The 23,978-nt window shown below is 38.2% G+C and overlaps 1 protein-coding gene across 6 annotated transcripts in view; it reads right to left on the minus strand.

Annotated features, from left to right (window-relative positions):
• The window catches only part of hdac5 (histone deacetylase 5), a 288,826-nt gene that overhangs the window by 68,591 nt on the left and 196,257 nt on the right, over nt 1-23,978 (minus strand). For all 6 annotated transcript variants that reach the window (XM_033035320.1, XM_033035315.1, XM_033035317.1 and 3 more), the window contains 6 exons: nt 23,121-23,233; nt 18,534-18,668; nt 17,263-17,485; nt 13,975-14,189; nt 11,651-11,914; nt 462-642 (listed from right to left, as the gene is read on the minus strand). In XM_033035320.1, the coding sequence (XP_032891211.1) occupies nt 462-642; nt 11,651-11,914; nt 13,975-14,189; nt 17,263-17,485; nt 18,534-18,668; nt 23,121-23,233 (1,131 nt within the window). The remainder of the gene's footprint in view (nt 1-461; nt 643-11,650; nt 11,915-13,974; nt 14,190-17,262; nt 17,486-18,533; nt 18,669-23,120; nt 23,234-23,978) is intronic.

Consider the following 23,978-nt stretch of genomic DNA (forward strand, 5'->3'; position numbering starts at 1 on the left):
AAACCCTCCAATCAGCCTCAGTCTTATCCACTGATCTTATCCCTTCCCTTCACCTTGACCTGCCCTCTGACCCGCTAATCACATCTTTTACTCTTATGGCCAAGTGCCATCCCCAATCTTTCAATCAGCCCAGTGAACTTGTGATGCTCCAACCTCCCAATATCCCTTTGGTTCATTTAATAACCTAAACCCATGACCATCAAACATGATCCCCTCCTTGCCCTTGGTAACTTAATTGACTGATCATTTTGTACCAATCCAGGCCTTGGACTGCAAGGTTTCAGCACGGCCCAATATGTACAAGACCAGTTCCATTTTCAAATATGTTCATGTTTACAAATTTGCTCGTACTTGTGGGAGCTGGGCCACACCGGATGTCCAGGTCAACTTGACTTGTTACTAATTCACATTAATGCAAGTGTTACTTTGAGATCTTGAAGCTAGTTCTGAGGTTTCCTTACCAGTAGTGAAAAGGTGCTTGACAGGTTTCTCAGGACTAGGATTGTTTAAGTCTGTAGTTGCTGGAGAGGACTGGGCTCTGCAGAGTGGCTGATGCCTGTCCGTCACAGACATGCTTCCCATAGCTACAGAAGCCTGATACACATGAAGCTTTTGCATGCGTTGCTGGTCCAAGAATTGTTGCTGTAAGAATTGAAAACACAATGCTGAACTTACTTTCTATTACAATTTAAAAAATGCAAACATAGATAATTCAATGAAAAATAAATTATTAAATCAATTAAATAGAAAAAAGGTACGTTCTCTGGGTACACACAAAGTAAAAAAACCAAAAAAAAGGCCCTTCCCTTCATTCTTTCACTAGAAAACACCGATCTTTCAAAGCTGCTTTTCTTCCCACACTTGACATTCTATAACATAGAAACATAGAAATTAGGTGCAGGAGTAGGCCATTCGGCCCTTTGAGCCTGCACCGCCATTCAATATGATCATGGCTGATCATCCAACTCAGTATCCCGTACCTGCCTTCTCTCCATACCCTCTGATCCCCTTAGCCACAAGGGCCACATCTAACTCCCTCTTAAATATAGCCAATGAACTGGCCTCGACTACCCTCTGTGGCAGGGAGTTCCAGAGATTCACCACTCTCTGTGTGAAAAAAGTTCTTCTCATCTCGGTTTTAAAGGATTTCCCCCTTATCCTTAAGCTGTGACCCCTTGTCCTGGACTTCCCCAACATCGGGAGCAATCTTCCTGCATCTAGCCTGTCCAACCCCTTAAGAATAACTTCTGAATTATCCCCATGATCATGAAATAATCTTAATTATTGGTATTCCCACTTTATTTAACCCATGACTATCTATCAGAGAACACTGTTATCTGTCCTCTATGCATTAACCCTCAAACACAAATACATAACAATATTTATGATTTAGACAGATTCATAGTACAGAAACAGGCCCTTTGGCCCAACTCGTCCATGCAGACCAATATGCCCCATCAAAGCTGGTCCCGTTTGCCTGCGTTTGACCCATACCCCACTTAACCTTTTCTGTTCGTATACCTGTCAAAATGTCTTTTACATGTAGTTATTGTACCTGGCTCAACAACTTCCTCTAGCACTCAATTTCATGTACCCACCACCCTCTGTGTGAAAATGTTGTCCTTCAGCTTCCTATTAAATCTTTCCCCTTTCACCGTAAACCTATATTCTTTAGTTCTTCATTCCCCTACCCTGGGAAAAAGACTATACATATGTCTTTGATTTCGCTCATAATTTTAAGCACCTCTATAAAATGATCCTGCTCTTATTAATAGTAGCAATAGTATAAATAAATAACAAGCGATGGTCCAGTCTTTTCTACTGACCGAGCATCCCTTTCTTTGGGGAAGTATATAATATCTAGATTCTTCCAAAAGACAAAACCAAGGTTAAAAGATTCATAATTGCAAATTATTTGCTCTGCATAAATAAAAACTGATTAAAATAGTTTTTGTTATTTATCCTTAGGAAATCAAAGCAGCATTTTTGTTTAACTATCAAATGAATCCTTGCAACTAAGCTTAAAAACCCAATTAAGATAACTTTTAACTGATGTTTTCTATCATACAATTTTAGCCAAAAGGTACCTCAATATTGGATAGACGGGTCATATTTCGATACACTGAAAATTGGCTGGTAAGGGAGGTATGAAAATAAAAATCATTGACCTCCGCTTCAGGTTTGTCTTTGTTCCTTACAGGAAGCATCTTTCTTCTGCTTAGAGCCTTTGTTGACAAACATGTCAAAATGTGAGCTTACATTGTATGGAAATTATATTAAAAAGTATGATGCAATTTTTGGCTGACTGCACCTTAATGCAGAAAGAAGTCATTCTAACCCCATTCACTTCACTATAAAATAGGTTAAGTTTGGATACTTACCAAACCTAAATTAGATATTATCCCACTCGTTATTTGGAGGAAGTTAAAAATAAAAATTCAAAAAGCGAGATTTGTGGCGTAGGCAGATTGCTAACCCTTTTTTTTCCCCTCTAGAATTCATCCCTTTCAAAAATTGCCTTAAGTCCAATTACTGCAAAAAGACCCAATGAGCAACATTATGACACACAGAAAATGCCTAAAGCAAATCAGCATTTATCATAAACCTTTTTAGCTGCTGTCAAAAGCAGGAAATCTGAAAAGATGATTCGCAGTTTCTGAAGGAAGACATTTGTTGTAAATACTAGATCCTTTGTACTAAGAGGTTGGAGGCCAAAATATCATATGAAAAAAATCAGTTGCCTTTTTCATTATGTTGTGGAAAAAAAAATGAGCTTGTGGCCAAGTCTTTTGAAGAATGCCAAAAGTCAATGACAGACATCTTAAAATCCTCCAGTCTATTTATCCAATATATTTACTTAGGAGACACTATAATTTAAGTTAGCTTTGAAAATATTTTAATATTGCCAACAGGACAATGTCAGGCAGCAAAGGATAAAACAAAAAGCATCTGTTTCTTATAAACTGCTTAGAGCTACATACTAACATAGGAGGGAAAGGCAGTGACAGCCCCTTCCACACAGAAGGGAATTCCACACAAAAAATGTTATTTGAGAACGTTCATTTTATCACCTACTGAACATATGTTGCTTTCTTGACGTTAAATTCAAAGGCACATGGGATTTTATTAGCTCCCATTAATTATTTTCCTTGCATCTTTTCACTTGTGTGGCAAACATGCGCAGATGCATAATTAGAACGGAATATCCTTCTATGAACACCATTTAATGAAGATCTTTATTTTTTGACTTCCAAAAAATTAACAATTTCAATATCAGGTCTATGCGTGATAGCAGTTTTTCCATTTAATATGAAAATAATTACACCCATTTAAAAACATGTCATTTCAATTCTGGAATTTAGGCTCAATTCCAGGTCAGAAGGACTTAAAGACACCCACCACTTGCTGGTGGCTCCTACAATTACAACCAATGGGTTTGAATAGATGTAACCCTTTTTTGGTTAGTGCATGCGTGCAACATGTGCAAGTAAACTTCCAATTCTAAACAGCTTGCAGTGACATTCTCACCTCCAGAATGATTTTAAAGATGATGTGTAATGCATTTATTTTATACTTGCAGAGAAAGCTTAAAGATAACAGAGATGATGTGGACAAATCATAGTAGTGTTTATTCAGCCCCTTAAGCTATTCAATCAGATCACAACGGATTTGCACCTCAACTCCATTTTCCCAACTTCTTTCTGTGCTTTAGTATTTGTACGTAACAAAAAAAAACTACCAATCCCATTTCTAATGTTTTCTACTGACATAAAACTCAACAGAAAAAGACATAAAATGCTGGAGTGACGCATGAGGTCAAGCAGCATCTCTGGAGAACATAAATAGGTGATTTTTCGGGTTGTGACCCTTCTTCAGACCGAAATATCACCTGTCCATGTTCTCCAGATATGATGCCTGACCCACTGAGTTACTGCATCGGTTTGTCTTTTTTGTAAACCAGTATCTGCAGTGGCTTTTTTCTCTTTAAACTTAACATGATCTGAAGGGAAGGAATTCTAGATTTCCAGAAGAAATGTTTGCTGATATTATTCTTGAGTGCCCATTTTCTAGACCACTCACTCAAGGATGTAATTTTGCAATCTGCCTTGTTAAATGTTCTAATCACTCAAACACCTGAATTAGATTATGCCTTACCTTCCATCCCAAACAGTCCTTGTCTCTGTGACATCTCTTAAGTTCATCATTCTGGTGATTTGTTGCTCCACCCACGCCAAGGTCAACAAACCCTTCCTGGGGTGTAGTACTCAGATAGCTGAATGCATAACTAAACCCAGAATTGTGGAAAGCTGGAAGCAGTTCACAGCTCCAACTTCCTTCACATGATCAATTTCCACACGTTGGTGGAGATTTTTAGGGGGACGCAGTATTAAATGCAGGCAATTCCCCACTGGAAAAGGAGAAAGCAGAATCTGAAGCACACGATGGATTTCATCAGTTTATGCGGTATGTCAACAAGTGCTGGTTGCTAAAAACTATCCTAGCTGGAGGGATTTGTGTAATTAAAAGTAAAACAATGTGTATCTGTCTGGAATGGCAGCAGTTTAAAATAATTGTTAAGTTTTCTTTGTCAACAACAAATGTTCCTTCTCGAGCAAGTCAAATCTGTAAGGAGGCATGTACATTTACTTATTTGCAGTATTTGTTTCTTATTCCTCAATGTTGCAGCCAAGACTCATTATTCTGCAGTAACCAAAAGCATATTAACTGCATTTGCATTGGAAGTAGTGACAACTGCATTTGAGGAAAAATGTGGACCTTTGATTATAAAAGATTCCAATGGTAACATTTTTATTTAAAGTACAGTTTATGAAATTACAAAATAAACTCCTTGATCGTCCTTGATTAATTGACTGCAGTTTTTATTATTGGAAACGTGCTGATTTGACAAGCATTGTGGGCTGCAAATTGTGTCTTTCAGAAGGAATTGTTTTCAATCCACAAATTTCCAAAAAACCATTTCATCAAAATAATTCACAGTTGTGATTTTAATGTATACCCTTTCAATAAATTGTCTTCTAATTATTACAGAACTCATTAAAGATACCTATTGCTTGTTGTCCCCATTTAGTGTATCTTGTATTCAGGCAAGATGCTGCAAAGAAAGTTGCTTCTAGATACTTCATGGCAGATAACTACGCTATTTTGTGAAATTATATCTAAATTCTTTGTTGCAGCATGTAAAGTAAGGAGGATTACCTGGTATTTCAGAATAAACAACTTCACTAAACAGATTTCAGCTCCATATTAGAAGTGCAGAGATCCCACCATCTAGTCATATTCTCTCTTAAACACTGCTGCAAGAATGCTCAGTCAAACTAAGAACTTTGGCTCTTTTGAAATAAAATGAATAGTGCTGAGGTGATGCTCCAACAATTAAAGATTCTACTAGCTCTGCATATGATTAATATTTAATCTGATAAACATTAACCAATGAATCTATTTTGAACCATGTCATGATATACAATATATATGGAATGCAAAAATAATTGAAATACATTGCTATTTACCTAAACTCTGAAAAACTCCATGTTTAAATCAGAATTTTATTTTAAAATAATGCTCCAGAATACAGATAAATTTCAAGAAGAATTTGTAACCATCTTTACCATTCCATAAATAAGACCAGCAGAAAAGGAATTTTAAAATATTCTATTCCCACCTTATTCTTTGCTGAACCTCTAGAACAATTTGATCTGTGAACTTTAACAGGAATAGATGATAGTATGTAGTCATTATTTCCATGTAACTAATTGGGTTTAAATGACATTTTAGATTGAATTTCTTGATGATAATATAATAAAGGTTAATGCGGGTGTATGTTAACAAAGTCGTGGTTTTACACTAGTTTACCTTGTTTTATCAATCTACTTTCAGAACTCATCCTAACTTTCAGGTTGGTTGAAGTAAAGTTTTCTGAATTATATTTTAATTTATTTTGCTTTAGAGTCACTTTGGGTCCGAACTACATAGTAATATTCCATCACCCCACACGTGTGGTCACGACACCAAGGATTAAATTACATGGTGAAATTGTAATTGAAATTGGGACTGTAGTTCTGGGAATTTAGAATGTTTGAAGCTTCTGGTGGGAACTACAGGCTACGCAAGGGTTACTTACGCAAGGAGTCCGTTTGTGAGAACTGTCCGCAAGCCAATTTTCCCTTGTCAGAAATTAACATTTGCAATGTAGATCAATTAACATGAACATTTATTTATTGTTTTGGCCTGTTCAGAATGCACGACATTGAATGGCTAGTTTGAATGGTCATAAAGTGTCAACAGAGGTTACATTGTTTAATGAAGTATTTTACAAGTGGTTTGCCCTATCTGTTTCCAATGCAAACCTATTCATGGCCTCCCACTGTGCACTGGCACCGCATTCTGAAAAACATTGTTTTATTTTTGAATAGTAGAGGGAGGTTGCACGCAAGTTTTTCTTTGAAGACTGGTTTGCCTTTTGAATTAACTAGCTGCTACCCTTATTCCATAATCGCTGAAGATGTTTACATTTCTGTAACATGGGCCTGTCCCACTTAGGCGATTTTTTAGGCGACTAGTTTGTCGCCACACGTTCGCCGGGAGTAGTCTTCTCAGTTGCGCAAAAGTCGTAGCGTCTTTCTGGTCGCCGCTAAATTTTCAACATGTTGAAAAATTTTCGCGACAGTGGATTTGACGCCAATGAGCGTAGCTTGACTTCTCCTGACGTAGGTGCTGTCGTAGGTTGTCGCCGGTTTTTCGGCGACCTGCTACGACAATGACAATCGCTAGTAGTTGCCTAAAATAAATCACCAAGTGGGACAGGCCCATTACTTTTCTATCGTGAAAGATTCTGTAAATGTTTATGGGACAATTTATGTAAAGTTGGATTTCCATTAATCAAGTCTTCTTTAAGCTCTGTAATGGGGTTTGCGGAGAGAAACATTTTCTTTTGCTTGGGAAGCCCAGGAATTCTGGGGACAGCCAAACAATTCAAAATAGCCACTTCAGGAACAAAATGAGGACACACTTTTACTTGAAGATGGTGATAGCAACTTTGGAGGTTTCTTGTGCAAATGACAATTTTGTTAAGTTTAAAGGCAAGTTTAGTCCCGAGGAAAGAATCTTGTTCAGAAATTTTACTAAGCGGCTAATTAGAATCCCATGCACGATAATTATACATTATACTACTTTTAAATTCCTTGCCTCATTTTACTAATTGCAGTGCACTGGTGGCATTATTAATTAATTTGATCACCAACTTTGCAGCTTTTAATGATTTGTTCATCGTATTACCCAAATCTGTCTGTCCCACCTATTATAAGTTCCTATCATCGAAGGTGTCGATGCTTTCAATGGTAGGGAAGGTAGCGCCTGTGATGGACAGGGTGAGTTCACCATTGTCTGCAGCTTCATTGATTCCTGTAAATTAGAAATGTACTAGCAGACCACAATGCAAGTAGTCAGGATACTTGCTGCAATGCAACTGAAGAAGTTTGTTGGAGTATTTGGTGACATGTCAAATCTCTTTAAACTTCTAATGGAGTAGAGGTGCTAGCATGCCTTCTCTGTGATTACATATCTGGCCTTGGCCCTTGCGTCATTTTGTTATTTGTGTATCCACAGAGCAGTTTATTTTTCCATTTATCCCTTCATAATTTGATTTTATACTTTTACTTTGGCTCCCTGATTTGGCTCTACTTTGGTTCATGATCTTTCCTGGATTCCATTAGCATCTGCACTTTTTTTCCTATCTTTATCTTTTATTCAATTGCTTCAATATTCCTTTGCACATCTTCTTAAACAATGAAGAAATAAAATAAAAGTATGCGCATTGAAAGTGCACTATAATGTCACCAGCTAGGTAGTTCAGCTTCCCCAGAAATGGTGATAGTCTTCTATTTTTTTGTGTCAGAACAGTGTGCACCTCGGAGAGAATATGTAAGCGGTGGTGGTCCACATGACTTTGTCTTTAAGAAAAGGTCTTGGATTTGAAAAGTGCTACTGAGCATTTTGCAGTTGTTGCACACCATAGTCATGTATCGCTCTTGATAGACTAGAGAGGCCTGCTTATATTTTCATGTTTGTGCCTTGAGTCTGGAGGAACTCTGCGGGTCAGGCAGCATCTGTGGAGGGAATGGACAATGTTTTGGATCGGATCCTTCTTCAGACTCCTGATTGGTACTGATCAGACCACTTTAATATGGACAGTGTTGAGTTTGATGAGTGCTTTTGCAGTTGCACTATCCAGACAAATGGTCAGTATTGTGGCAGATTCCCGATGAAGGCATTGGAGGCTACAGATGTGGTTCGAGGATATGAGAAGTAGATCATTGGCCTGCAAACCGTCTATAGAGGCAGTGTATTAATAACGCTGATCCAGTTACATTTTTGGTTAACAATGACCCCAAGACAGTTAGTATTGGGGAGGGAGGGGAATTGAACCCTTATTGTCGATGGTCATTACTTGGCACTTGTTTGGCCAAAATGTTACTTTGTACTGGTCAACCGTTATAATGTTTCTGCCGCTGTCACATCTTTCCAGTAATGCAATTGCCACAACTATGCAGAACCCTCTATCTGTGGTTGAAATGCAATTTCATACATTTTTAGCATGACACTTTTTTTCACATCATATATCAAACCAATAATGGAATATATCATTTATGCCTTTACTGCTTTATCTATCCATTCTGCTACATTCTGGGATCTGTGGATGTGGACTCCAAAGACATCCAGTTTCTTTAAATAGTCAGTTGTTGAGAATGCATTCCCTTGTTCACCTTACTCTCTCAAAATCTATATCTAAATTTCTATGCCTATCTTCCAATAAAATGAGAAATAAGATTACCACATGTAAAATTTAAAATATTACCAAAGCATTATATAAACAACTAAACTTGTATGCATGTGATAAATATATAAAACTGATGAATAAAATGCTGTATCTGCTTGAGCTATGCTTGAAAATCATGTGGTACTGTGGAAAACTAATGGTAGTTATTTTGCTGCCGTGTGAAATCATCCCATAATCAACTCCAGACATCCAATTTCAAACACTGCTTAATCCTGCATCAAAGTAATTTCAAAAGAAAATGTTCCTCCACTGCTCTCCCGCCACATCCCTCTGCTACCAAGGAACCCAATCCTCAAAGATTATATGGGAAATATGTCAAATAAATACTGCACTGCAATTAAACCTACTTTCTTTTGCAAGATGATCTGAGTTTGCAAATGTGGTTACATTCCATTTAATTTTGCAATTTCAAGATCGACTAGATTATGTGCAATGAAATTGACTGACCGGCTGAAAAGAACCGAGGCAAAAGAAGATTTTTTGGTTTCAGCCACTGGCATTGATGACATTTTTTGCATAGAAACTGATTTGTGTTGAAGTTTTGGAGTCCTGATTATTCTCGAGATTGACCAAGTTATGATTGCAATGAGTTTCCTCATTCACTTTGCTGGCGAAGCCACAAGAAGGCTGACAAGAACAATATGAGAACTGATAGGTTATACTCTTCAAAAGCACACAAAAGCCTCCTTCTTTGTACACTTAAAAGCTATCGAATAACCTGATAGAGATGTTCAATATTATAAAAAAGCTTAATATGGTAGACACAGATGTTTTCAGTTGTTGACATGTTTAGGGTTAGGAATCATAAATTTAAAATATGGTTATAATAGATCGGAAAGGAAGTCAGGAGAAACCTCTCCACCCTCGCTGTTGTAAACATGTGATAATACTTTGTCCTTTTGGAGCAATCACTTCTCATGACGGCAGTTAGCCAACACAACTTTCCTCAAGTAATGCTGAATTCCTGCCTGAGTCACCCCGGAAACCCTGGTGTGATTTCCATATCAGGATCATGTTTAATGGACTTCTTCATCCCCTATGCAGTGTGCTTCTTGAAAGATCTGCAAGGGATCTTGGACAACTTTGGATTGAGCGGGTTTGGTGGCTGTGCAGAGAGAACCAATTGAACAGTAAAATAGGAGAATATTGTTATAATCATAGCGTCTATGTGGAAGGCCGACAAATAAGTGCAATACCCAATACTCTGCCTGCACGAAACCCATGTTCCTCCATATCAATCTAAAATCCTCTTAAATGCAATTATTATATGAGCCACCACCAGCATCCCAGGCAGCCCGTTCAAGGCACACATTGTTCTCCGTGTTTAAAAAAAAAAATTTGCTCTCCACATTCCTTTGAACTTTGCCCCTCTCACCTTAAAGCCTCTGTAGTCGTTGACATTTCCACCCTGAGGAAAAGGTTCTGGCTGTCTACTCTACCCTATCCATGCCTCTCATAATTTTATAGATATTTTCTGTCTTTTTGTACTTTTCGCAAACAAGAGCAGGTACAATCCCATGATAGGTGATCAGCATTCCTCTGCTCACTACAGAATCTTTTCAAATGCGTGCGTGTCATACAGCTGACGAGGCTCACTGGGTATTAGAGAAAAATGCTGCTCCAAACCACAACCCTGAATGCAATTGACTGTCTAACCAATCTTCAGGTTTGCAGTGACCATGTCTTACCCATAGCAATCCTGTTTGTTCTTTGATGCAATACATCTACTAGTAAAACAGGATAGAGTGACCAGTGTCCAATTGAAGTTCCTATCACAGAAGAAGATGGCAAATACAGAATTTTCACTAACAAAGAAAGGGCATGCTAAATTAACAAAACAAAAATCCTTAAAACTGCTGCGTGATTCTGAAAATCACAGATCCTTCATGTTTTGTGACCGTCACTGACTGATTATGGCCGCATGTCAACTCTGGTCTTATAGTAGGACATTCAGGACTAAGCCTTCGTCTGAGTTTGGGACATGTAAGGCGAATTCTGGGCTCAGCCCAGATTTGTCTTTGCTGATGGTTTGAAGGCACAGACGAGGTATGAAGGCACAGGGCGGCACGGTGGCGCAACGGTAGCGTTATGCCTGACAGCGCCAGAGACCCGGGTTCGATCCTGACTACGGGTGTTGTGCAGACGTACAGGTTTGTAGGTTAATTGGCTTGGTATGTAAATTGTCCCTAGTGTGCATAGGATAGCGTTAGTGCGCGGGGATCGCTGGTCAGCAAGAACTCGGTGGGCCGAAGGACCTGTTTCCGCGCTGTATCTCTAAACTAAACTAAAATAATTTCTGTGTTCCATGTTATTTTCCAGGTTTCTTTTAAGTTCCATTTTATACCTGCATTTATCTGTTGTGGGATTTAACACAACAACAAAAAAACTCTTAACAGATACTTTGCACAGGCTATGCTGTTATTATATAAATATTATCTTTACTGTAAACTGGAATACAAAATATGCAAATACATATTCCCTCTTGGCTCTTATTCATTCATCTTAAATAAAGTAGATTCTCGTTCATCCCTTTCAGAAGATTGATCAGAATAGCTTTAAAGCAACAAAAACTTATGTCAAGAAAGTACAATTAGCTGTAGATAGATTGATTTTGATAATGAATCTTTACTTCAAATGTGCCATTTACAGTGAGGATGTTACCTTTGATTATTAAAATTGTTCAAATCTACATGGTCAATAAAATTAATTATAAACTTTTAATAGTCGATGGTTTGTGAGTCATTAGCCTAGACTGCTGCCGTCATAAGATAGAAATTAAAGAAGAAATAGAATTACCTGATTAAAATGCAACGGTTGCTCTTCAGCTTCTTTCTCATCTTCTAATTGATCTTCCTCGTCGCTATCTGGTGGCTCATCCTTCACTTGCATTGCGTCCTGTTCAAAATTTTCATCTGCTGCTTCGCTTCCTGCAGTATTGACGTTAGTGCTTTGTGGAGGTGGCTGATCCTCTTGCATGTCTTGCTGTTCACACAATTCTTCTTCCGTCTCTTCAGGATGACTTGGAGGCTGCCGAGGTTGTTCACTTGACTTGGAAAGCATCTGCGTCAAACACACAGGCATGAATAAATGCATGAATACCACCATAAAATGAAAGAAAGCACAGGTTTTGTTGCAAATGAACGACAATGAAAAGCAGCATATTAGTTTTTGGCCCAACATGGACATGGCAATAATTGGTACAGCTTTAGAACTAGTTACATTATCCTGCTCCTTGCACTCAGTATATTTCTTCAATTCTCTTTTTAAGGTTATCTTTGAATCTTTTGCCAAACACCTAAAATTTGAGCCCATTGTTATGCATTGATTAGTTGAAAGATACAACATGGAATCAGACCCTTCGGCCCATCGAGGCCATGCTGACCATCGATCACCTGTCCACACTAATTCTATGTTATTACACTTTCACATCCACTCCCTACACACTAGGGGCAATTTACAGATGCCAATTAACCTTCAAACCCACACTTCTTTGGTATGTGGGAGGAAACCAGAACCCCTGAAGAAAACCCACACAATCACTGGGAGAACATGCAAACTCCACACAGACATTATCCAAGGTCAGGATCAAACATGGGTCTCTGGCGCTGTGAAGCAGCAGTTCTACTAGCTATGCCACCCTCGTGACGCATCTGCTATAGGAAAAGGCCTCTCCTTACCAACTCTGTGAACATCCTTAACCTTTCTTTGTTCTAAAAACACTTCCAGCTTTTCTCGTCTCTCTACATAACACATCTTGGCACAATTCCAGCACACATTTTCTATGTCCTCCAACATAACTTTGATCTCTCTCTCTTAAAGTATTGTGTGCCCTGAATTGAATGCAGTAATCCAGCTAAAGTTTAACTATGTAAGAAAAATAATTAAGTATTAATAAAACTGGTCAGTTAAATGGCAATGAGAAGGTCATATATTTAAGGTTAACAAAAGTATAAATATGAAGACAATTTGATCATGCTTAAGCCGAGTCACTCCTTGCATTTACTAGAGAATTAGATACACTTAAAACTATGAAGACTCAAGAAGAAAAAAATACAACAGACATCGTCATGGACAGATGCCGTAATGAATCAAAAGCCACATCAAGTGGTGAACAGTTTATGATTGTCGGAGATCATTCTCTTCCTTTATGTACTGGTTATAGTTATGCTGAAGTTTGGGCAGATTCTGATCCATTTATTGTTCATTACAACTTTCACAGTAAAACAGCACGGAAACCAGCCTTGCGACCCAACATCTACGGTGACCAAGTTGACATTGGGCTGGGCATAGAACTGACCAACTTTTACAGATACATTGGTGAAAACATAATATCGGAATGCATTACAGCCTGGTATGGCAACAAATTTGCCGAACACAAGAAATTGCAGGGAGTTTTTGATGTAGCCAAGTGCATTTCACAAACCAGTCTCCCTTTGCCTCACACTGCCTTGGGGAAGTAGACAACATAATCAAGACCTCTTCTCTCCTCTCCCATCAGGCAGAAGGTACAAAAGAATGCAAGCATGTTCCATCAGATTCAAGAAAAGCTTTCATGCTGTTATCAGATGACTGAATGGTCCTCCCATGAACTGCAGTCCCAATTTTCCGACCCAACCCATTGTGGATCGTGCACTTTTAAAAAGTTAAACTGCACTTTGTGACTGTAAAGCTATAATGGTGTAAATTTGGATGGCATGTCAACATAACTTTTTAATATAGCTAAGTTAATGTGATAATAATAAACAATACAACCATGTTGCATCATCCTATAAATTTATCTTTTGTCATATTATCATGGTAACATATCCAAATTTGTCTGAAAAATAATATCTATAATGAGGAAAGACACAAAATGCTGGAGTAACTCAGCAGGTCAGGCAGCATCCCTGGAGAACATGGTGATATTTTGGGTAGAGACGCTTCTAACCTTATTGAAACAAGTGCTTTATTCATACATTGTAAATACATCAGTCTGAAGAAGGGTCTCGACCCAAAACGTCACCCATTCCTTCTCTCCAGATGCTGCCTGTCCCGCTGAGTTACTGCAGCATTTTGTGTCTACCATTGTAGATTTAATATCTGAAATGCTGTCCCTTCAAAGTATAATGCCTTCTTCTCACCTTAAGTTGTAGCTGTTGCTGGTACTGTTTCTGTTTCTCCAAAAACTGCTGGTGTTGTTGCTGCATCACCAGCTGCTGTAGGGCCTGTGGACTCTGGGGTAGAGGAGCCGACTGGGTACGACTGAGTGGCCGGTGTCGAGGCAACTTGTTCACCGTTCGAAGACTGGTGGAAACCCTCTCACCTGTTACCAGTGGCGACTGAGCATGCAGGGGAACTAAGATAAATGACAGGAATATTGTCGTTATTCCTAAAGCAATGTTATTTTAAATTTGAACATTCTTCATGACCAATTTGTAATTAATCAGAGCTTCACATGCTGACAGTTTAGCCTCAAAATACAGCGTGGAAACAGGCCCTTCGGCCCACACCAACCAGCAATCCGCATACACTCGCACTATCCTACACACGAGGGACAATTTTTAATCTGTACCGAAGCCAATTAACCTACAAACCTGTACGTCTTTGGAGTGTGGGGGGGAACTGGAGCACCCGGAGAAAACCCACGCGGTCAGGGGAGAATGTATAAACTCCGTACAGACAGCACTCGATGTCAGGATCGAACCCGGGTCTCTGGCGTTGTAAGAGAGCAACGCTACCGCTGCGCCACCCTAATGTTTAGCTTTCGAACAGAATCAATAGTTTGCAATGCTCATGATGACAAAGCAGCACCCTAAAATATGATCAATTAATCACTTCAATTTACATTTGTGTAAATGATTAATAGTTTGTACTTTCAGGTACAAGGTGCTCAATTTCTGAAAGTATATTAGCATGAGCAAATATCACCTGCAGGAGCAATCCTCATTTCAATAAAGCCCAAATACTGCCCGGATCACTGAAATGTTATGTATATCATGTGTATTTTTTTTCTAATAGTCCCACAGGTCTGTGATGTTAAAACATGGAAGATGAAATGGAAAGTGGCATCTACTTGATAAAATATTCCAACAGCAAATTGTTTCTTTAATTATATATTAATTATATATGGGAATTTATAACATTTGGTCATCATTTTTCCTTGCACCCTTTTTATTGTATAGAAATAATAGTACAGAAACACAATTTTGGGCTAAAGCACAAATTTTAAACACAAGCTTTAATGTTCCATTAATTTTTCATTAATGTAGGTTAGGAGATGGCTATAGGGTTGCTTTAGATTTTCCAAATAATTTCATAATACCTTGGTGGAATGCATGACTGAATTGGGCAGGAACTTGCTGGGAAATGTTGGTAGTTCCACAGCGATATTCCAGCAGAATCTTAGCTACATCTAATCTCAAGACACCAGAAGGAACTCAGCAATTGAGCCTAATTTGAATTTCCCATCAGTGATGCTGAGATATCTGCCCACTGAACCTACGCCAGGTTTAGAGTTGCACAAGAAAAGCAAGCCTGTAATTTAGAATGTTCAGCTACAAGGAGAAAGATAATTGACAACGTTTTACTGATGTTTGGTTTTAATTATTTATTATTTTAATTTATTTAAAAATGCTCTAAGTATTTTTGAATGATTTGATTTTCGATCAAATTATTAAACAGAACTGCTTAATTGTTCTTTAAAAGATTTTGAGTGCTTCTAAATGACGGGGACGTTTTCAAAGCCTCGGAAGATTAAAAAAAACAGTAGATGCTGGAAATCTGAACTGAAAACATAAAATGTTGGATAATGTTAGAGTTGACATTTCAGGTTGAAGATCCTTAACATTGTCTCTCTTTCTACAGATGCTGTCTGACCTGCTGCATGTTTAAAACCCCCTACCACCCCAAAGTCCTTGTTAGTTTTGCCAAGGTCAAAACTTTTTGCATGACTTTACCAAATTTTTTTTTTGGTTTATGCAAGAGCTTCATTTTGCTCAAGGTGGTGCTGCTGTGCAGGCCTTTACCATGGGGTATCCAGTGCTTACTCACAAACAGATCAATAGTATACAACATTCCACAAAGAGTACAACATTTCTGCATATGTCAATAGTAAATGTTAAAATAACAAGATTTCAACCAGAGACGAGGCAAGAGTTCAGATTACAATAACATTTGGCCGTGTTACCATCTTGAAAGCACTCATAGATGAAAATAGATATTAAACAATTAAATGGCCTGAATCAACAATGTCAAAAAAAATTAAGATTTATTTATTTCAAATGCCTTCAGGAAGGATGACATATACTCAGTTTTCACCATACCAGTGACAGATAATGCTTTACTAGTTCTAAGCAAGAGCATTTGAGCTGGTTCCAATCTTGCACTCTTCTCAGTCCTATAGTTTTCTACTCCTTTGAATGTCATATTTGAATTTACCTCCAGTACTAGCCCCGGCAAAGAGGTCCAAACCCTCACCACTCATTGCCTTAAAAGGGCTTCATCACAACTCTTGCTTCTTTGGCCAAATATCTTCTTTTTAGGCCCTCTGTTTCTTAATCATTCCATTAATAGGACCCGCTTTGCTCTATTAAGCTGTCAAGGCACTTCACCAGTTTAAACACTTGCATCAGACTTTCTCTCATCTTCCTCTGTTCTGAAGAGATTCAGTTTCTGCTGCCTAAATAGAAAACTAATGTCTCATCCCTGGCAATATACTTCATGTCCTATTTCTCCACATCTTTCCAAAATTGTGCTACCTAGAGCCGGACACAGTACTCGATTGGTAGCCAAACTAGTGTAGTATAATGGTTCATCCAGGCAGGAAAATGGGGTTAGGAGGGAGAGATAGATCAGCCATGATTGAATGGCAAAGTAGACTTGATGGGCCGAATGGCCTAGTTCTGCTCCTATTACTTATGACCTTATGAGGTCCTAAAAAAACTGTTAATTATTACACTTCTTCAGGCTGATTGTGCTCGACAATCAGTCTGAAGAAGTCTTGACCTGAAACGTCACCTGTTGCTTCCCTCCACAGATGCTGCCTGACCCGCTGAGTTCCTCCAGCACTTTGTTTTGCTCAAGATTCTAGTATCTGCAGTTGCTTGTTTTTCCTGTGTTTATATTCCTGTTTCCACTTGTCCATTTTTTTTTAGCAATTTAAATACATCCCCCTTTTAGAACAATAAAATAAAGGTGTAAATACAAGACTTGATAATAAATGCTCATCAACTTTCCATGTGAAATCAATTCTTCAACCAACAGGTTATCAGAGTATTCTCCCTTGCTTTCATTTTTGATTTTTGCATACTCTTAGCAAAACAGGCTTGCCGCTGTCATATTGATCAAGTATCTAAGCAGCATTATCAGCTTTGGATTCATTTCTTTATAGCTCTTATATTGCAATAACATTTTCAAATATAACTATTCACCAGCTATTAAAGCATTCTGTTGCCGAGCCTGTTCCAGTAGCAGCACATGTTGTAGAAGGGACGGGTGACTGTGAGTATTGGATTCTCCTTCAATTGCTGTTGCAGGCAAACAGGATGGTAGTGAAGTAGTACTCATGAACTTCCCTGTTAAGGCACCGCCCTGACGCAAAGACTGAATAGCTTGTCGCTCTGCTTCTTGTTGTGCTGACATCTTTTGTGAGGGCTATAATTAGAAAGAACAATTGACATGAACAAAACAAAAACAAATGCTTATTTCTGAATAGAATGCGTTTCCACTTATTCTACCAACGAATTGAAAGAACTGTTCACAGGCTTCATTGCATTCAGCTTTGTGTACAGGAAGAAACAAAATGAATGAAGAACACAAAAGTACAGATCAGAGCAAAAACTTGCAAACAAGAAACAAAATGGGAGTGCCATTAAAATACCAACGGGTAATTTCTTTTTTTATTATTTAATCGCAGCCACATTAACACTCAGTATACAGAGTCCACCAGCGGAGGAATGCCACAAACTGGGTTGAGCTTATGCAAAAACATCAGCAACTGAGGGAGCTATCACTGTACACACTATAGCTTAATTCCTGCCCTGTATATGCAGATTTGCTCAATTAAGGCTCTCGAATATGAGCATGTCTTGCCAATACATTTTGAAAAAACAAAGGGAAACACCTTTAAATGTCATATAGTTTACGGCAATGGAATACGAGAAAGTCTTTTTGGTTTTCAACTGTTCACGATTACATACATTAATGGGATGAACCGACATACGAGTTTATGGCTTGTTGGACTAGCTCTAATTCTGCAGAGTTTAACAGCAGCCTTTCGAAACCAATAGACAACTGTAACATAAAACATTACTACCTTAAATTTTATTTCCAGCAGTCAGTAGTTCTAAGTGCATTATATAATCATGTCAATGCTTTTTATTCTGTCTCTGAAATATATTTCAATGATTCTAATGGAATGAAATATGAAACAGAGTACAGTGCAATGTCCTGACTAAAAAGCGCATTTAGAATACTCAATAGGAAGAATCTTTAGGCAGAATCAACAAAGCCCAATTTTCTTAATTTTAAGTGTTTTTTTATTATTGATTAGTTCACTGACATTCATTCACAGACTATTTTAGGTTCAGCAGTAGCCCTTTCGTTTGATTAAAAAAATAATAAGACGCAGATCAAAATAAATTGGATTTTTATTCAATTCGGTTCATTTAAAGAAATGCAATTCATAAAATTGTCTACTTACATTAATCTGTGAGTTGGATGCTGTGACTGTAGCTGGGAGCCCCAGGGAAATGTTAGGCAGAGAAGGGGATGTGTAGAGGCTGAACTGAGTCACTGACCCATCAATGTTTACTGCTTTATGATGTGGGTGCATATGCTGTGGATAGAAACAAAATGCTGCTGTACATTCATTTTGATCATGAGATAACTTGACCCATTGCTTTTTATTTCTGTACCAGGGATCGATTCTCCCATTTAACGCAATCAGCTACAACATGATGCAGTATATTCCACTGTACTCAGAAAGTTGAACTTTTGGAACTCATGAAATTGTTTGGAAAGATAAGACCAACGCAATGCATGTCCAACTCCTAATTTAATTATCAGTTTGGTTGGAGCATTGATAGCAACAGGTATTCATTAAATACACAAAGTGAACACCCTGTTAGAGAGCAAAATGCGTTTGTGAATTATCTTACGATTTGCAGTCCAATAGGACTTGTCAGTTTGAATATTTAACAGAAATAATTGATTCATGTCATGTTATAATTTTTCATATTGGTACAAGCACCACGTAAGTTTACACCCCAGCGGTATAAACATTGACCTCCAGTTTCAGGTGGTCCTTGCTTTCTCCCTCAGCTCTCCCACAGCCTACTGTCTCCGCCTCTTCCTTTCTTTTTCCAGCCCCCCCCCCCACATCAGTCTGAAGAAGGATCTCGACCCGAAAGGTCGCCTATTCCTTCGCTCCATAGATGCTGCCTCACCCGCTGAGTTTCTCCAGCATTTTTGTCTACCTTCGATTTTTCCAGAAGTACCACATGTATTTTTTGATATAACCCCTCTAAAACTTAAAATACGCAAAATTCCTAGCATATATTATTATTTTCAAAGTAAATTACATTTAGAATTTGGGTTTTATTATTGGAAACAAATTCATGATGGAATTCTTGGTGTTAAGAACAGTGGTATGCAATCTCCAATATGGATAACATTGCAAATGATACTTTGGCATTTGCTTTCAAGAAATTACTGTATATATAATTATTTTCAAAGAAAACTATATCTACAACTTGGATGTGATTATTGAAAGCAAATATTGTGGATTCAATGTCTACATTCTGAATAGCTAAAGATTAGATGTCTTAGTGGTCTATGATGTAATATGCAGCTCAATCTATCTGAAAGGGCAGATGCTTAGTAACTGGTTGACTAATTACTCCCCATATTAATACAATAAATCCTCGTTATAACGGATTGTCCGCTTTAACCGAATAAGGTATTATCATTGTATGTAGTTTAAATAAAGAACTGCAGATGATGTTTAATACACAAAAGAACACTGAGTGCATTCTGCTCAGCGGGTCAGGAAGCATCTCTGGAGAACATGGATAGGTGACATCCGGACCCTTATTAAGACTGATCCAGTCTGCTGAGTTACTCCAGCACTTTGTGTCGATTCACCTTAAAACTAGGCGCTGATGCTGCTTGTCTGCACCAGCAAGCCCTTCTTCACTAGCTGACACGGGGTTCAGTTGTTGTGGCTCATGTTGTAGTCCCTGGCTGGCAGTGCTTTCTTTAGGTTGCTGTCAACAACAGGACATGCTTGGTCACCGTGGGGCTCCCTCCCCTCTCACCAGCAGCCTTCACTTTGTCCGCTCCCACTCCACTCCTCCTGCTGCCCTGCAGTCGCCGACATCTTCCAAGGTGGAGTATGTTGGGGCAACTCCAGGGGAGGGGAAGGCAGCAGTGAAGGGGTTGTCGGATAGAGGCAGAGTGGATAGAGCAACGGGAGGATGAGAAGGCACCAGTGGAGGAGTGGCAGTGTGGACAAAGTGTAGGAAGATGCTGCAGTTAATGAGAGGGTGTCCGAACGCTTCCTGTCGGCAGTGGCGGCCTAAAGAAAGTGCTGTCGACCAAGGTAAACAATGTGAGCTGCAACAACAGCCCTGTCATCCAGACTGTGTGGTGGGTGAAGAAGGGTTTGCTGATGAGCCAGGGATGACATTGGAAACAGGGGCTGCAATTGGAGGGGGAGGGGGTGCGCATTGGCTATTCAGTCGGACAGCCCTTCAGCTATAACCGAAATCCATTATAAAGACTTCCGTTAAAACAAGGGTTTACTATACATCTAAAAAACAGTAGCTAACCTAAAAATAATTTCTATGTGTAACATGGGCAGTGAAACCTTCCTGCTGCTTGGAGTTACTGCTGAATTCTGTACGATGAATTGTACCTTTACTTTATAACTCAAAAGAAAACATGAATCCTAAATGTAGCTAACAACAAAAAAAGAAATACTGGAAGCAACTGGCAAGTCAAATAGGGAGAAAAACAGTCAAACACCCTTCTTCTGAACAAATATATCCAACTCTACCAGAAATAAACATAGATAGTATTTGGTTTTGTCGTTAGAGTCATTGGTTATTTCTTTACAATGAGTATTTGTCAAACATCAACATTTCAATCTCAAACTTTGTTCAAATTCTCGATTATTTGCCGGTATGCTGCAGGGATTGGAGTACTGCACAAATGTTTTAATGTTTCGTGTTTATCTCTAAAATGTGACAAATTAAAAGGGAAGCCAAAATATTGATGTGCTATCTGAGCACTGTGAAGTAATATCCAATAAATCTGAACTGGAGTAACTCAGCATCTGTGAAAGGAATGGATAGTTGATATTTTGGGTCAGGGCCCTTCTTTAGACCTGAAACATCGCCTCTCCATTCTCTCCAAAGCTTCTGCTTGAGCGCTGTGCCCCTCCAGCATTGTGTGTTTTTCTTCAGTTTCCAGCATCTACAGTTCCTTGCGTCTTCAATAAATCTAACTGCTGAGACAAATTCATCTTTATGCACTACTCTGTCAGGTATCCCAGAATGGTAGGATACATTCATGTTGCAAATGCTCATACTTTTAATGTCACAGATAAGTTGCTTATAATGTTTGCCTGCAACGATGTGACAGGCAGTGAATTGTTTAGGATTTTTCCCCCCACTATTTACATTTAGCTTCCCTGTGCTCCTGCCAAACAGTGTAGGGGCGCTCAATGTCAACATTGATCTCAATCACTGTTTAAAGTTAAGTCCGATACTGACCCAATTTGAAGAGATTATCAACATTGACAATATTTTCAAACTGAAAAATACTGGAAAACTTTCGCAAAACAATACACCAATGCATAACTTTTCACTTAGTACTTTGGGAGAAGAGCTTGTGGCCCAATGTGGCAACAAAGGTGGATGATTGGAGGATTTTTCATATATTAATCTACTGCAGAACTCTAGAACCACGATTATGCTAGTCACAAATCACAGTTCAGCTTTTTAATCTCATCAGTATTCTTTATCACAGAGCAATAAAGCTAACCTCCACAAAATGTTGTCACAACATTATTTTTTCCTAAATCACTACTCAATTCCATGCAGAAGAAAAATAAATCTTTAGAACCATTAAATGACAAGCCTCGACACAAAATCGTTCTTCTTGATACGAGGTATGAGTCATTCTTAGTCACAGTGCTTGACATTTCAGACAACTTCCGTCATTTATGTTCCGTTATAAATGTTTGCTCTCTGCAGCAGCTTCAAGGAGAAATTATTTGTAAATGCAGCCCCAAAATAATTAAGCTGAACAGTGTGAGTTCAAAGATAAAGGTGGGAAGATGGAGGTAGACAAAATCTGTTTATCTGTATTCTTACACGTTTCTGGATACTTCAGCTGTTAAAATATTAATAAAATACCAATATACCACCTGACACAATCTCTACCAAAAATATATAATTCGTTTAAATCAAAAATATCTGAAATCCACATATTTGAAGAGTAACACTAAAAACAAATTTGACTGAAAGTTGCACAATATTCAAAAAGGAGACAGAAAATTACTCAGCTACCCTTAAATTTTGCTGCATTTGGTATTTTCTGTAAAAATTCCAAATTTGTGTGATACGCACCTCCATGTAAATCAAACTCCAGAGGAGGACAATACATGACACGAATATTAAATATCTACCTTTGTATATTGGTTCACACACTCCCAAATTTAACCCAACTGGTAAAGGACCACGTTGATATAATATTAGTTCAATGCCAATCTAGATTATATTGGACACTATCCCAAAAGAGTAAAGTTCACTGTAAAAACTGTTAAAAATCGACATTGATTCAATTGATATGGAGTGAAGTACACTGGTAAACTAGAATGGAGAGTTTTAGTTTTAACTGCTCACATTCTGAATATTTGGGAGAGGAATTGAATTACCTACAACAAACTACAAAAGAGCATAATCTTTTGAATAATTCAGTTTACAAAAATTATTACAGATAAATCCCATTACTGGAAAAATCCAGAGTATTTGCTATTTATAAAATCTAATGGCTCTCATTAATCTTAATACGACTCGACAGCTCTTGAATACCACCACAAAATCAACAAATTACTTCCCATTGGAGTGTATTTAATGGTAAAACTTAATTTATGTAATACTTACAAGCCCAAAACTCATATTTACTGCCTGTAGATTTTAACGTAACAGCTTATAAAAAGGCTAGTTATTATATGCTTGGAAATAACTGGTTTAAAGATTTAATGTTAGGTACAAGCTATTACCTCAGCATGAATATTGGGTACAGAACCGGTTGTTCCGTTCTCTGCAGGAATATTGTTTGAATTGTTCGGAGAGCTAGGGCCAGACCCAGGAGCACTGTTACAGACTGAGGAAACTGAAACAATCAAAACAAAGAAACTAGCATCAAGGAAACAGCAGTTTCATCAGACTCTAGCTAAATGCTCAAGAACAAAAAGCATAGTTTAATCCCCATTACTCAACACATGCAATATTTAGACATTATTTCAAGGGCCAATTTGCTGTTTTTCAATGGAAGGTGTGATGCCTTGATTGATTCACCACTGAGCCAGGATTATCCACTTCTGCACTTTCCAACCATTTACATTCATGGGTGGAAAATTCCACATTAGCCAGCAAAGGCAGAAAATTCCATATACAGAATAATAGCATAACTACTTTTGCAAGAATATATGAAGCCATAAATGTTTTTCTTGGTTTTATCTAAACTAAGCATAGCATTAAAAAAAAGTGGTAACACGGCAGGTAGAACCTCTTTAAATGTTCTCTTATAGGCGATAATTTAAAGCATTTTCTGAGCATGATATCTAGAGCCTGCCTGAAAACGTATTTGAGTGCGAAGAAACATTGCAGTGTTTCTCCCTTTACAGGACATTTGATGGAAAATAGGGAAATATCTTCCATCACCTAGTTAAATCCTTGAGATAGAACTTCGTCATTGCATGGCTACTCCTATCATGTTGATTATGAGAAGCAAGTCTGCATTGGTTGCAATTAGACTGTTCCAACATCCACAGGATGATTTTACAGGGAAGCATGACTGACATTAGTGGAACATTCCGGCAATTATTGAACCTTGCTCAAGACTCACATCATTACAA

Source organism: Amblyraja radiata, chromosome 16 (genome assembly GCF_010909765.2).
Source record: "Amblyraja radiata isolate CabotCenter1 chromosome 16, sAmbRad1.1.pri, whole genome shotgun sequence".
NCBI classification, from domain to species: Eukaryota; Metazoa; Chordata; class Chondrichthyes; order Rajiformes; family Rajidae; genus Amblyraja; species Amblyraja radiata.